The sequence below is a fragment of the Delphinus delphis genome, chromosome 21 (genome assembly GCF_949987515.2).
Source record: "Delphinus delphis chromosome 21, mDelDel1.2, whole genome shotgun sequence".
NCBI classification, from domain to species: Eukaryota; Metazoa; Chordata; class Mammalia; order Artiodactyla; family Delphinidae; genus Delphinus; species Delphinus delphis.
Window position 1 is genome coordinate 8,103,232 of NC_082703.1, and position 13,672 is coordinate 8,116,903.

The 13,672-nt window shown below is 44.0% G+C and overlaps 1 protein-coding gene across 3 annotated transcripts in view; it reads right to left on the reverse strand.

The window, feature by feature from the left end:
* UNC5D (unc-5 netrin receptor D) overlaps nucleotides 1–13,672 on the reverse strand; it is a 603,365-nt gene that overhangs the window by 73,247 nt on the left and 516,446 nt on the right. For all 3 annotated transcript variants that reach the window (XM_060001381.1, XM_060001380.1, XM_060001379.1), the window contains 3 exons: nucleotides 9,829–10,014; nucleotides 5,378–5,755; nucleotides 215–299 (listed from right to left, as the gene is read on the reverse strand). In XM_060001381.1, coding sequence (XP_059857364.1) covers nucleotides 215–299; nucleotides 5,378–5,755; nucleotides 9,829–10,014 — 649 coding nt within the window. The remainder of the gene's footprint in view (nucleotides 1–214; nucleotides 300–5,377; nucleotides 5,756–9,828; nucleotides 10,015–13,672) is intronic.

The following is a 13,672-nucleotide window of genomic DNA, read 5'->3' on the forward strand; positions in this document are numbered from 1 at the left end:
CTTACTGTTTCAGTGTCTGCCGTCTAGATGTTGGTGACTTGGGTTAGCTGCCTACAAAATGGACAGCCAACAGTTTTGCAACTACTTTTCGCCTCTATATAGTCAAGTAGCTCACACCACCATGTCACATTATCTTAATAACTTCAGATTTTCTGCAGAGGTTCCATTTCATACTTAAGATCTCATTAATATGCCATCCTTCTCTGTCTCTTACCTGGGTTCACCTTGGTTGATGGACATGTAAATCTCCCAAGAATTCTCCTCCGGGATGGCACTATGTGGTATCAGTAAACTCACCCCTGAAACAGAAAAAGCCAAGAAATCATTTGTAGATTCTCCAATTATCCTGAAGCACCTCAGCTGAACAGCTTACAGCTGCTCTCAAAGAGGGACCACCTCACAGCACTTTATGAAATTCCAATCCTGGCAGACATTGTTTCCTAAAGTGACATAAAGAACTGCATATTAGTCAACTGTGTACTCAAATTAGATTTTTATTTAAAGTCTTCCTCATGTAAATTGGTGGAGCTATTGTGGAAAACAATATGGAGGTTCCTCAGAAAACTAAAACTAGAGTTGCCATGTGATCCAGCAATCCCATTCCTCGGCATATATCTGGACAAAACTCTAATTTGAAAAGATATATGCACCCCAGTGTTCACAGCAGCACTACTTACAATAGCCAAGACATAGAAACAACCTAGATGTCCATCGACAGAGGAATGGATAAAGAAGATGTGGTACATATATACAATGGAATATTACTCTGCCATAAAGAAGGAAATAACGCCATTTGCAGCAACATGGATGGACCTAGAGATTATCATACTAAGGAAAGTAAGTCTGACAAACACAAATATATGCTCTAACTTATATATGGAATCTAAAATACAACACAAATGAACCTAGGAAAGAGATTCACAGACAGAGAACCAGACTTGAGGTTGGGGAGGGATGGATTGGGAGTTTGGGGTTAGCAGATGTAAATTATTACATATGGAATGGATAAACAACAAGGCCCTACTGTATAGCACAGGGAACTATATTCAATCTCCTGTGATATACATATTTATATTCTTTTCCATTATGCTTTATCTGAATCACTTTGCTGTACAGCAGAAGTTAACACAACATTGTAAGTCAACTATACTTCAATAAAATATGTTAAAAAAAGTCTTCCTAGCATTTAAAAAATTCTCTTATAAGATTTGGTGTCCTGAGACCTGGCACTATCAAACATATCTGAGAATATATGAGTTTATCAGTTAATCGACTCTAAAATTTCAAAAGGTACTTCTCTGTCTCTATCCATTCATTTCCTGAAAAGGTATCTGGGATGATGCGTGAGCCATCTAACATTTTGCTAGAGCCTGGTGTGTAACTGTCTTCTAAATGGCGCATCTTGAAGTCAGTTTAGGGAGGTGATGGAGTAGTGCATTTTGTCAAGAAAACTGGAGAAGGAAAAAGCATGGATAAGCTTAGGAACTTATACGTTGTTGTGTAGCCACTATTTGGCCCCATATTTGCAAACAGAAGCTAGAAAAGGGTAAAGGTGACTTAGCCATATTCATTCAAGGTCAAACTGAAAAAAACTCAGTAGCCTTACTTCAGTAAAATCATATAATGAAGGGAAGGGGGGCACAGGAGGGCACATCACACTGCATTTGAAAAGTCCCCTCTTTCCTCCTGAATGCTGTGAACTAAATATTTTCACTTCGGCCAAGAGGGAAGAGTCTAGAGCAGGCAGAGGTTCTCTTTAATGTACCTTCTTGTTTATAAAAAGAAATGAAATAGAGACACAGTAAGATCTTTACAAAATAAAATCTCAGGGTAGTCTCCTATCCTTTGAATAATGCAGCACTCACCTTTTCTCCTTTCATTAGAGCTAATGTAATCACCCAGGAAGCTTTCGGGTTGCTGATGATAATTTAAACCTAGAGATGGCAGGCTTTACCGATACCCTTCTAGGTGCCTGTTAGCTGCTATAGAATCAAGGAATGCAAGACTCGGCAGAACAAGTTATTTGTGATTCACATTTATGAACGTTATTCAGTAAGACGCTAGTTACCATCAGTATCCTTCACTAATACTAAGAATGAGGCCCATTTAAATCTTGCTTACAGCTTTTCAGCGAGGGTATTCATTTATGGCAATAGTAGGAGGACTGTAATTGTCATACTTAGTGGCCTCTGATCAGGCCCCTCCTTTAATGGCCCATTCTTCCTTACGTGTAGTTGCCAAATGACGTGGTCTCCATTACATCCTTCCCTGCTGGGGAGCAGAAGTTGTAATGCAGGATATTCAGTGTGTGTGTATGTCAACTTGAACACACACACTAGACACTGTGTATTTAGTTTGGCATCGCAGTTTCTCTCTGTTGCCTCTCTTCTAGACTATGATGACAACGGAGACATTTAGACCCTATTTTTTAGACACAGAATAGCACAGGAGGTTATCATCAAGAAGTAATGCCATCTTAGGCAATTAACCCAGAATAAGAGTTTTGTTGTGCTCCCGTTTCCCATTTTTCTTTTCCTTTTTTTCCCTTGATCTGGGGTATAATTCACATGCTTAAAAATGGACCCATGTTAGGTATACGAATTGATGAGTTTTGGGGCAAATGTATAGTCTCATGTAACCACCGAGATCAAGATACAGAACATTTCCACTGCCTCCGAAAGTTCCCTCATGCCCTTTAGAAGTCAGTTTGATCGCCAGCCCAAATGATCATTTATTTGCCTTCTGACATGTTGATTAGTTTGTCTTTTCTATAGCACAATGCCTGGCAGAGAGTAAGCGCTCAAAAAAGAAATCATGACTATATGAACAGGATTCAATATTTTGAGGGGGGGAAAAATAAAGCCAGGCTTTGAGACATGCTGTCTGTCTTCTGCAGACCATCAGGGCCTGACAATCAATTCCCAGATCGAGTCAGAATAAAGGTGCGTGTGGACTTTTGAGAAAGGGCTGTTTGTAGAGCAGAGCCTATCACATTCCTTTGAAGTCGGCTTAATTCTTGTGTTTACAATGAAACATTATTCATAATACTCCTAAATTCAACCTGAATGTACGGGATCATTGGAGCTTTAAACAATTCTGCATGATTATCCTTTAAACATACTTCCGTCCCCCCATCCAAACATGTAAATTGTATACGGCAACTGCAGATAGTCACAGAGGCAAAGGTCATGGGAGGTTGGTACTGCTTGTGGCAAGTTACCCCTTATGAAGAGTGAATGGCTCTGCAAATCTTTATGCCTGTGGTCCCCTAAAGACGTATCTATTTTCAACATGGCATTCATGAGTTCTCTCTGATTAAAGAAAAATATACTTGCCTCCAAACTCCACCTGCTACCCTGACAGCCTTTTATTTGATAGGACAACAGAACCACCTGAGTTTTTTAGTTCATGTTTTGCATAATCGTTCTGAGAGTGTGGGGACCACTGCCAGGCACCCCACAATAATTTGGGATGGATGACATTCCAACAATTTAATTTCTGTGCCTTGCTTCTTTATACTTTAGCTCCCCAGGGCATATTTTACATTTATGTTCTGCAAATAACAGAGCATATGTTTCAATTCCCTACACTTATTTTTCCTCAAACTCATTCCCAGTGAACAGCTTCAGTCTTATCTAGGGCTTCTTGTTCAGAGCTCTGAAAATGCACCTTCACAGAGGAACCGTTTGGGAATCATAGAAGACGCTATCAGAACTTTGAGTTTTCCACCCAAGTGCCTCTCAAGTCAGAAGGGAAACAAGAAAAAAATCTGTTTCATCGCGATTTCATCTCACATTCTTTGATGAACGTTAAACAAACGTGGCCAATAAATGGGTTGATCTTGGCACTTCCTCCATGTGTGTGGAAATGTACACACACAGACACACAAGGATGGGAAGACAGAAGAGTGGGCCAATCTATTTAACCAGTAACTACTGAGAGGCACCTGAGTGCCAAGCACTACGTAAGAAAGTGGAAATCAAAGTATTCAAACTCAACATGCAACTTCATATAGTTCTGATGTGTATGTATATACTCTTCTTTTTGAAAGGGCAGGGTTCGTATCTTTTTCAGATCCCACACTTGCAATTTACAGATGCTTACAAGAACAGTGTCTGTTAATACGGCCGCCTACTCATGTCCCATCAAGCTCCTATCTGGCAAATCTCACCAGGCGGAAGGCATCACACATTGACACTCAGACATACTTAGACAACTTTCCTTACCACATCTGAGAACACTGACCGAGGAAGATTTAGAGAACTGGAAGTTTAGAAACAAAATCATCATTGGGGCTGTACTGGAGGGCTATTTGCCTGAAATGAAGTTTTTAAGGAAGCGATTGATATAGGAAAACCAAACAATCATCAGCTTGAAACAAATTGCAGGCGCAAGTCACTAAACTACTTAGAGGGTCAGTTAGTGGAATGGTAGCATCAGACTAGTTCTACTACAGAGTTCATTGTATAAGAGAAGATGTTTGATATTTTAGGTGGGTTAGTTCTACCCTACAGAGAAATCTGCCAAGGCCCTGCTGGTCCTGACTCAACGCTAGCCAGTTCTTTAACACTTGCAGATCTGATATATTCCCTTTCCTCTCAGCCAACAGGGATGATTCAGAGCACTCCCTAAATCTCGTTGCTCAGAAATTGGAGGAGAGATGGCTCTCTTCCTCCATCCAGTTAGTTAGGTCTTAGATGGCAACTCTGAAGACTAATCTATAGGTACGGTGTCATTTTCAAAGTGACCTGGGCTGTACACCTTGTCAAAACATCAAGAAAATCTTCCAACCCAAAGGAAGAAAACACTCTTGAGAACTATATGGCCATGGATCTGAAGTTTGAATTCAAAAGAGCAACGCCATAAGGAACCCTCATCACTGCGCATCATAAAGCAACATTACAGTAAGGCTGGCAGACACCGATGGTGTTGATTAGGTCAGTTACTGAGGAAGGTTGAGTGTCATTGCAGTAAATTATCGACTAGAGCGTAAACCATAATTTGCTATAAAAATGGTATTTTTCAGTCATGTCAAAGAATGTTTTCAGTGCTTCCTGATCATGTTCTAGGAACTATATTTCAAGGGGGCTTAAACTCTGGGAACCACCCGAAGCTTTTGAGCCAATATGGCTGTCAGCCCTAACAGAGCATCTGATGGAGTGTACGGTCCATGCTGAGATGAAGATGGCAAAATCTAATCTCAGTGCTGGTTCTGGTTCGCCATGTAAATCAAGCCAACTTATGGAGCCACGGTGTCTGTCACTCTGACATGGGAACAGTCAACATCTTATAAATGAAACTTACGGGACATCATTATGTAAATATAACACGTTCAAACAAACGTGAGAAAATACACAAACGCACACTTACCACCCACCTGTATTTGGCATTACTAAGCGTCCTCCTAAATGGCCAAAGACACCAGTGGTCCTCAGTTCTGTCCTTGTAGGAAGTGATGACAGATTTTGGATGTAGGGTGTTTTATTTCTGGGATGCACGGTAGTGAAGCTGCGGTTGTTTCCATGGGGAAAAGTCCCGGAATGATTCTTGCCGTGGTACTCAGCTCTCTCAGACACTCCCAGGGAAACCATGAATGAGCTCTGCACTTTGACTTTGATGTCCGACAGAGGGTTAAAGAGTGAGGACTCCGTCATGAGTTCCTTGTCCAGGGGGTCCTGTAGACAGATGGGCCCACTGTATGTTCGGCTTACTGTTAGGTCTGGTTGCATGGAGGAATTCAAGAGCAGGGAGTTACCTGGTTAAAGAAGAATTGATCTGTCACTCAGAAACCGGAAAGCATCACAGTTAGGACTTCACATCTGCTTCTCCTAACTGCACAACAAAGGCTCGCCAGCTGCTCCGGTCAAGCCTAGCCCTTCAGACCCACCCTGGGCATCTAAAGCACCTCTAACGGGCTGATCATGAGTGCCCAGAGCCTTGGAATCAGGAGCTCTGGCTTTCACAGTCAATTGCCTGAATGCCACTGACCAAATGCATCACTTTCCAGAGTTCTTTACATGCTATCGTCTTTTCAAAACAAGTATTTCTGGCACTCCACCAGGCAACTCACTCAGGTATGATGGTTTATGGGATTATTTTAACTGGCAAAGAGAAGCTTCCAAAAAATAAAAAAGGAAAAAAAGCTGTTTGGGAAGCCAGTTTGGAGCAAAAGTAACATCTGTTCATTTTAAATGGCAAGAGATGACACAGCATGGTGACGAGGGGCTGCTGTTTATAACCGAGGTGGGGTGGGTGCCGGCACATCTCACGTGGGATTCTGGGTAGTTTCTGGGGCTGAGGGAGGACATGATGTGTCCTCGGAGCAAAAGGGTCAGGAGACTTCTCAAACTGCTCCATGTCTGAGTAGCCAGTTGGCTCTAAGAGTATGTATGTCACTCTGAGAGGCAAAGAGGGTACCACACAGGGATAGGAGACTCAGATTCCACACGGGGAGCATCTTAGAACGGCTTCCTTTCTGACTCAAAACAAATGGAGAAAAATAATCCTTACAAAAACATGAGAAATTGGACCTTCTCATCTATTGGGACTTACCAATATTTTTTTTTTTTTTGCCAAGTATAAAAAAAGAAATGCTGTGACATTTTCTTGTGATGAAGTAATTTCATTTATTAGTAAATAACAAAATAACCCTCAGTTCCAAACCTCCCACCCATATTAGTCCGTCAATGTGATATCTCAAATTGAAACCCAAACCATATTAAACCCTTTTCCTCTGGGGCTTGACAAAACGGTTTCAAGTATGATATTTTTGAAAATGTTGCAATTGCAGGCCATAGTGTATTAGCCTCTTGTTTTTCCATTTTCATAATTTGTAACAATGCCAGCAGGAAATCTATAACCCTGACTTCTCCCACCTCCTTGTTCTGATGCTCTAGGAATCCAGAATCAGAGAGGAGGTTTAAAATGAGATGAAATGACCTTATAGATCGAAAGGCACCTTGATGAGGCATTTTTTTCATGTTTGAGGCTCTTGTGCTAAGACACAGACATAATAAGGAGCTGAGGTTTGTAACAGAACTGCATTGAACTCTACAGGTACCAGCCTTACCCTGGGTTATGGTTTTCCTGGGCAAGAAGCGGGATTGAAGAACCCTCTCACATCTGCAAAGAGTTTGGAGCCAGACACCAGATACCTGAAAAAGCGTATCTCTGAGTCTCATGGCTGTTTTGTCTTACCTTCTGGAGTTGGCTACTTTTTTTTTTTTTTTTTTTAACATGGTATGCAGGCCTCTCACTGCTGTGGCCTCTCCCGTTGCGGAGCACAGGCTCCGGACGTGCAGGCTCAGCGGCCATGGCTCACAGGCCCAGCCGCTCCGCGGCATGTGGGATCTTCCCGGACCGGGGCATGAACCCGCGTCCCCTGCATCGGCAGGCGGACTCTCAACCACTGCGCCACCAGGGAAGCCCCCTGGCTACTTTTAAGAGTAAAGCCAAGAAGCAAAAAACATTTCCTAGAGTTAGACTCAAGTCTAAAATGCTTGATTACCATAATATATACATATGACAGAGTCCACGGTTGAAGAAAAGTTGGCAGCCAACTTGATTCAAGTTTGATCGGGGACAATCCCCCAGTGACCCCAGGTTCTTCTCTGGCTGTCCTTCGAGGTCCCTGATCTGCTCTGCGTATGCCAATCTATTTAAGCCTCACAGTTCACCTTGCTGGGGCTCCATCCATATTTGTTCAAGAAGGGATGTCACTAAGACAACAGAGCAGCAGTGTACGGTGTAGCCTCACCGTGAATATGGGGGAGAGTAGAATTTTAATAAAGGGTTTCTGCTTGTATCACTAGTTTTGTGAATTCTTGGTCAAAGAAAATGGTAAAGTGGCTTTGGAAAGGTTACATCCTCTCCTAGAAATTCACAGTGCAAGTACATCCTGAGAAGCGTCACCCTAACGAGATGTGTTTCAACTTGTGCAAGTCAGCCTTCCCCAAATGTTCAGGTCAGGGACCCACTCCTCTCACATGCTGCCTGGTGCTCTATGGAACTCACTGGTGTCCTGTACCAAGGTAAGAGGAAACAACTGGCTTCTAGAACGATACTCACTGCATTTACTGAGTCCCTTCCATAAGCCAAGGGTTTATGTCCCATGTTCTTCCAGGTGGTTTCATCCTTACAAGAACCCCCTGAGACAGATGTTAGTATTCCCCCTTTATAGCTATAAGAATTGAGGCTGAGAGAGAATAATTGATTAACTAGGTCCTACAGCAATTCTGGATTCAAGTCTATCTGATTTCAAAGCCCCTGAAGTCGTGCACAAAGCTGCCTCTTACACTATTGCATAGTCTCTATTTTTCAAGTGTTAGGGTCAAAGACATTGATATCTCATGATTTGATGGAAGTACAGTTCTAGTTTCTTACACACTACAAAGATCAGCTCTTGGGCTTCCCTGGTGGCGCAGTGGTTAAGAATCCACCTGCCAATGCAGGGGACATGGGTTCGAGCCCTGGTCCGGGAAGATCCCACATGCCGCAGAGCAACTAAGCCCGTGCGCCACAACTACTGAGCGTGCACTCTAGAGCCCGCGTGCCACAACTACTGAGCATGCACTCTAGAGCCCGCGAGCCACAACTGAGCCTGCATGCCACAACTACTGAAGCCCGCGTGCCTAGAGCCCGTGCTCCTCGATAAGAGAAGCCACTGCAATGAGAAGCCCGCGCACCGCAACGAAGAGTAGCCCCCGCTCACTGCAACGAGAGAAAGCCCACGCGCAGCAACAAAGACCCAACGCAGCCCAAAATAAAAATAAAATAAATTTTTTAAAAGATCAGTTCTTCACTGGATGTATTTCTAATTAACTCCTATATACTAAGCTCTATAACCACATTGAGGGGATGTGTTCTCATCTGAGGTCAACCAGACTCAGACTCACACCCAGACCTGAAGCCGAGGTGCCAGAGGTGAGTGGTAAGCAGACACGCATCCTGTCTCTCCCGGCCATCTCCCAATTTCTAGTCTGCTTGGGTTCCTGCTTCGCCATCCTGTCCCTACTCCATCACTGCCAAGCAGTGAGACTTCTTGTCGTGTGCTGCAGGTGCTACTGACAAGCAGTAAACAGAGATAAAAGGGACAATGTTGACCACGAGGGTCAAGGTAGAAAACTTCATCTATGGAAGCGAGACAATTTCATTTTGTAAAATAAGCCATCCGTCTCACCCCCATCTCCCAATCAGGAATAGAGTGGTTCGGATAAGAGAATTAAATGACTCTGTGTTTTAAAAATGAATATTGCTGTAGTTTGACATGATACATTTTCTTTCCCCACAACAGAAGACCGCCTTAACTTGGCAACAGCAGAGTCATTGAGGCTGGGAATTTCATTTTTTCCCTGCCTAACTGGCCCATCAGAGATCCTTGAAAATCCTTTTACTTCTTTAAAATAGAAGCCACAAAAATAACTCCACCTAATAAGTGGTGTAATAAATATGTCTGGTATAGTCGTTGGCCCTTAGCCTTGAATAAGCAGTACTTTAGTTAACTAAATATGCATCCCCAAAGCAGGCTGGTTAAAATAGAAAGTTGGGTGATCTGAGATAAAATAACTTGTTAGGCTCACTACATATCAAAGATTTAAATGAGATGCCTCATATAAAATGTCGGTAGGAGTAAATCGAGACCCATTGATCCTCACAGCAGCCAAGGTCTCAGGCACACTCCTCCATCGAACCTGGAGGAGTGAAGACAATTTGGTAGCGGCTCCCAGTGCCAAGAGCTACCCTCACACAGGACCAAAGAGCGCCAGGGTCTTGCGTGAATGTAGTCTATGGTCCTGGGGACGCAGTGTTGGGGGGCCCTATGCCGCTGACCTTGACGGACTGTTTTGAAGTTGAAGGTCTGGAAGCCACCTGTCAATGCAGAAGAGTCGATGACGTCCACGCCGTAGTCACTCTGGCTCCGTCTGTAAAGCGTGATGCCGACGACCAGGACTGTGACGGCCACGACCGCAGCGCCCAAGCCTGAGTACAAAGCGATGTCGCTGGCATTCTCGATGCCTGAAAGACACAAGAGAAATTCTAAATGGCCAACATGGGCACAGGGCCAAAGACCCACCCCGGGACACAGAATGAAATGCGATCGGAATTTTGGGAGATACTGATCAGACGAAATGACAAATGTAGCTAGCTGCGAGCTGGACTCTCTTTCACACAATAATCATGTTTCTAGAAGACCTTGTATAAATCAAAGGGATGCTCGTCAAATAACGTAACTGCATTAAGGTAGCTCACCTCATGATGGAATCTGGAACAGAATCAATTTTGCAAAGAATATATTTTTCAAGGAAAAACAGGCAACTCCTTAATTTGCTTGTTTTAGGACGTCCTATTGCCCTGCCAAGTATTTTTTTATATTTTATTTTTGTTGGAAGACACGAGACCCACGTACAATGACAAAATACAGGTGAATTGCTCTGCTTGTCTATGACCTGGGGCGCATGCATTCACAGAGAGCGGTCTAGGGTGAGAGGGTTATGCATAGTCTATGAGTCGAGAGAGGAGACCAGAGCTCACAAGTATGAACTTGAGCTTTGGCACGTCACTCAGTTCATTAGAATAGTGACAGACATCAGGGTGTTTACAATCATTATGAGCGACTTTCTGTTGTGAGATATGAAAAGGGTTTGGTCCCAGGCGCTCTTATGTCCACGGTAAATGTTTTCTGGTACCGATTAAATGCTCGACTCTAATGCTTTTTTTTGTGGAAGAGGACTGGTCTCTAAGAGGACACATGCTGTTTCTCCCATACCTCTCCTACTCCATCCTATTGAATGCATGGGCAAAGCAAAAATAAAAGCGTTAGTTTGAATTTAGATTGGGGGTGTCTCCCCATACCCCAAGGTAAGCTGTAGCTGCTTCCCAACCCTTTTGCTAGCTGTACACTGGGTGTGGTTCATTCCGGAAGAGATTCATAACGGCTACTGCAACTCAGCATGACATTTACCCAAGACCACATAATCTTAAAAACGTGTAAAAATGGAAGGTGGCAAGTACTAACTACATGATTGATTTCCCTTCAGATTATGCAGTAGGTATACTTAACAGGTCCAAAAATAATTACTATGTCACCCCTTTTGGGCTTAGCAGATAAAATAAACCCATCATATATTTACCTTGTAATTGCACAGCACTCACTCTGCATTCACTGCACCCTAATACGGTACTTACGTTACTGACTGAGTAATACTAACCATACAAGTCCATTTATTTTCAACGAAGTTAGTGGACTATAAAAGAAGGTGCGACCAAATTAAAGAGGGAACAAGGAAATCAAGCAGAACCGGTTCAGTAACAGGGCGGTCAACACATAAAAATAATTCGTGAGGAGAAGAACACAGTCATCCCGAAGAACAGTAACTGAAAGGTCAGAGGATTATCAGACACTTTTCGTAACCACAACAGCCTGGGAGGTATGGAGAAACAGGGTGTGATTTAGGCTTTAGTTCAACTTCATGATGGACCAAATGGGAGAGGGAGAGGGATGGGGCATTGGTGGTGGTCTCCCCTAGACACTCAGAACCATGGGGATGATGATCGATACCAACCCCAAATGTCTACCTACGTTGTGGGGAGAAAGGACGGCAGCTCTCACCCCACTTACAGTCTCACCCTCCCTCTACTCAATTAAGTTCCTTGGAGGGAATCGTTAGAGCAGGGAGAGGACACAGAACACAACAGGTGCAGCAAGCCAGGGTACCAGGAGCAGTGAGAGAACTTTGGATTGGAACCAATTAGCCTTCCCCCACCCCTCCCCTCCAGGTCCTTGGGCGCTGCTGACTGATGACACCACCATCTTAAAAGGTGTATCTGGGGAGAAGACACCTGCTCGGCAACTGAGCACACAGAGCAAGAGTCTGACAGTGGACTGAACGCAGCTGCTGTCTTGCAGAGTCGGCGAAGTAGACACAAAGGCATCTTTAGCTTCCCAGGTACTAAAATAGGACCAGGAGCCGGAGGATGACCAGGGTGAAAGTACTTCTGCTGAAAATGGACATCACTGGACATGAAATCCTGAAACAAAACTAAGTAGCAGGAACAAGCTGTCTTTGTTCCCCTGGATTCCTATCTTGTTCTTTATGTGTCCACCCTCTTGCTACCTAGGTAACCAGAATTCTCTGCCCTCCGGATACAAGTCCTGCTTTAGGAAAGGACCCTACTTATGCCTTCAGACGGAGGTATGGATGTTGGATATAGCTCATTGTGTTTCCTCTTCCAGGAATATGTGCAGAGTGTATTTGACTTAAGAGAATGAAATACTGAATTACAGAATTTTTAAAAATGAATATGGGGACTTTGGGGATAGGGCAGGGAAAGAAGGGAGAGAGGTTTGTTCAGAGAGCACTGCTTCCTCATGAGGCTCCCCCTGGCACTTGGCGGGACAGTCTGATCTAAAAGCAGAAGTCCGTGGACTCCTACAGAACGATAAGCAAAGGGGGATTTATTTTACAAGAACAATCTGTCCGGGGAATTCGAAGGTTCAGGACCTAATAATTTCATTCAGTCAGCATACACTTGTGGAAGCTCAACCACGCAGCGGAAATGATACAGGGGTGAATTAACATGGGGTCCATATTCTCAGTTGTTTCTTGTTTAAAACTGGTAAAAGACAAGGTGGTGATGGGACCCTGGTATCCAGGTGCAGCTACAGAGGTAGACACAAGTCCTCAAAGCCACGTGTGTGCGTCTAAAAAGATGTAATCAGTCATCCTTATAGCTCAAATTCTTCTAAAGTTGGGTCACCCTGCTTCTTTCTCCTCTTTTTTTTTTTTTCTCTTCTCTATCTATCTGCTTTCACTTCACCTCATTCTTTCTTCTTTTCTTTTCTCCCTCTGCCCCACCATTTTCTAATCTATTTCTCCAGGACAGTAGAGTGGGTTTCCCTATAAGGGTTCCTGTGTGCTCACAAGCGTAATTGATTCCCTTTTCATGTGTGTGCAGGACAGGCCCCAGGAGAACCTGAGGTTTAGTTCCATGTTTTTCACCACAGTCTCATGGGAGAAGGGGAGGGCTGGGTGTGGGTGTCTGTGAGCACATGGGCACTTGGAGGGGTGCCACTGCAGAATCACCCCAAGAGTGAGTGCGTGCGCGTACGTGTGCACATGAGCACACACTCAGCTCTCGTCAGAACATCAGAAGCCACTGCTGGCTCCTTCCCAGGGGAGCTGCTCCAGTCACACGCCCACAAGATGCAGCCTCTTCCCAGGACTGGAAAGCTTTCTCTACGTCCAGCCCTGCGCTCCTGCGCTCCACACTGCCTACACCCCAGATTCAACGGTCATTAACCTACCGGCTAGGTGGACCTCTGCTAGCGAAAAGCCCCATTCACCTTTCAGATTATAATGACGGGTCATTGCCCTGTACCCCCCATACCACTAGGCATCTAGGCCCTACCCATCTCTATCTACCCATCTGTCAGGTGCCAGCACAGGGCCTCGTCCTCCAAGAAAGTGACTCTGTCCTGGCCAATCCAGCCAACCCTGCCAACCCATGGTTTTCTAAACTCTTCTATCACTTACGGTCCCTAGAACTCTTTTTGGATCTTCTGATGGTTAATGATCTGACTGCCAGCGCATTCTGTATAACTGCTTTAAGTTCTTCACAAGCAGTTCTAACTCTATCATTTCCCACAGAAACTTGCGTCGAATCATTGTGCGAC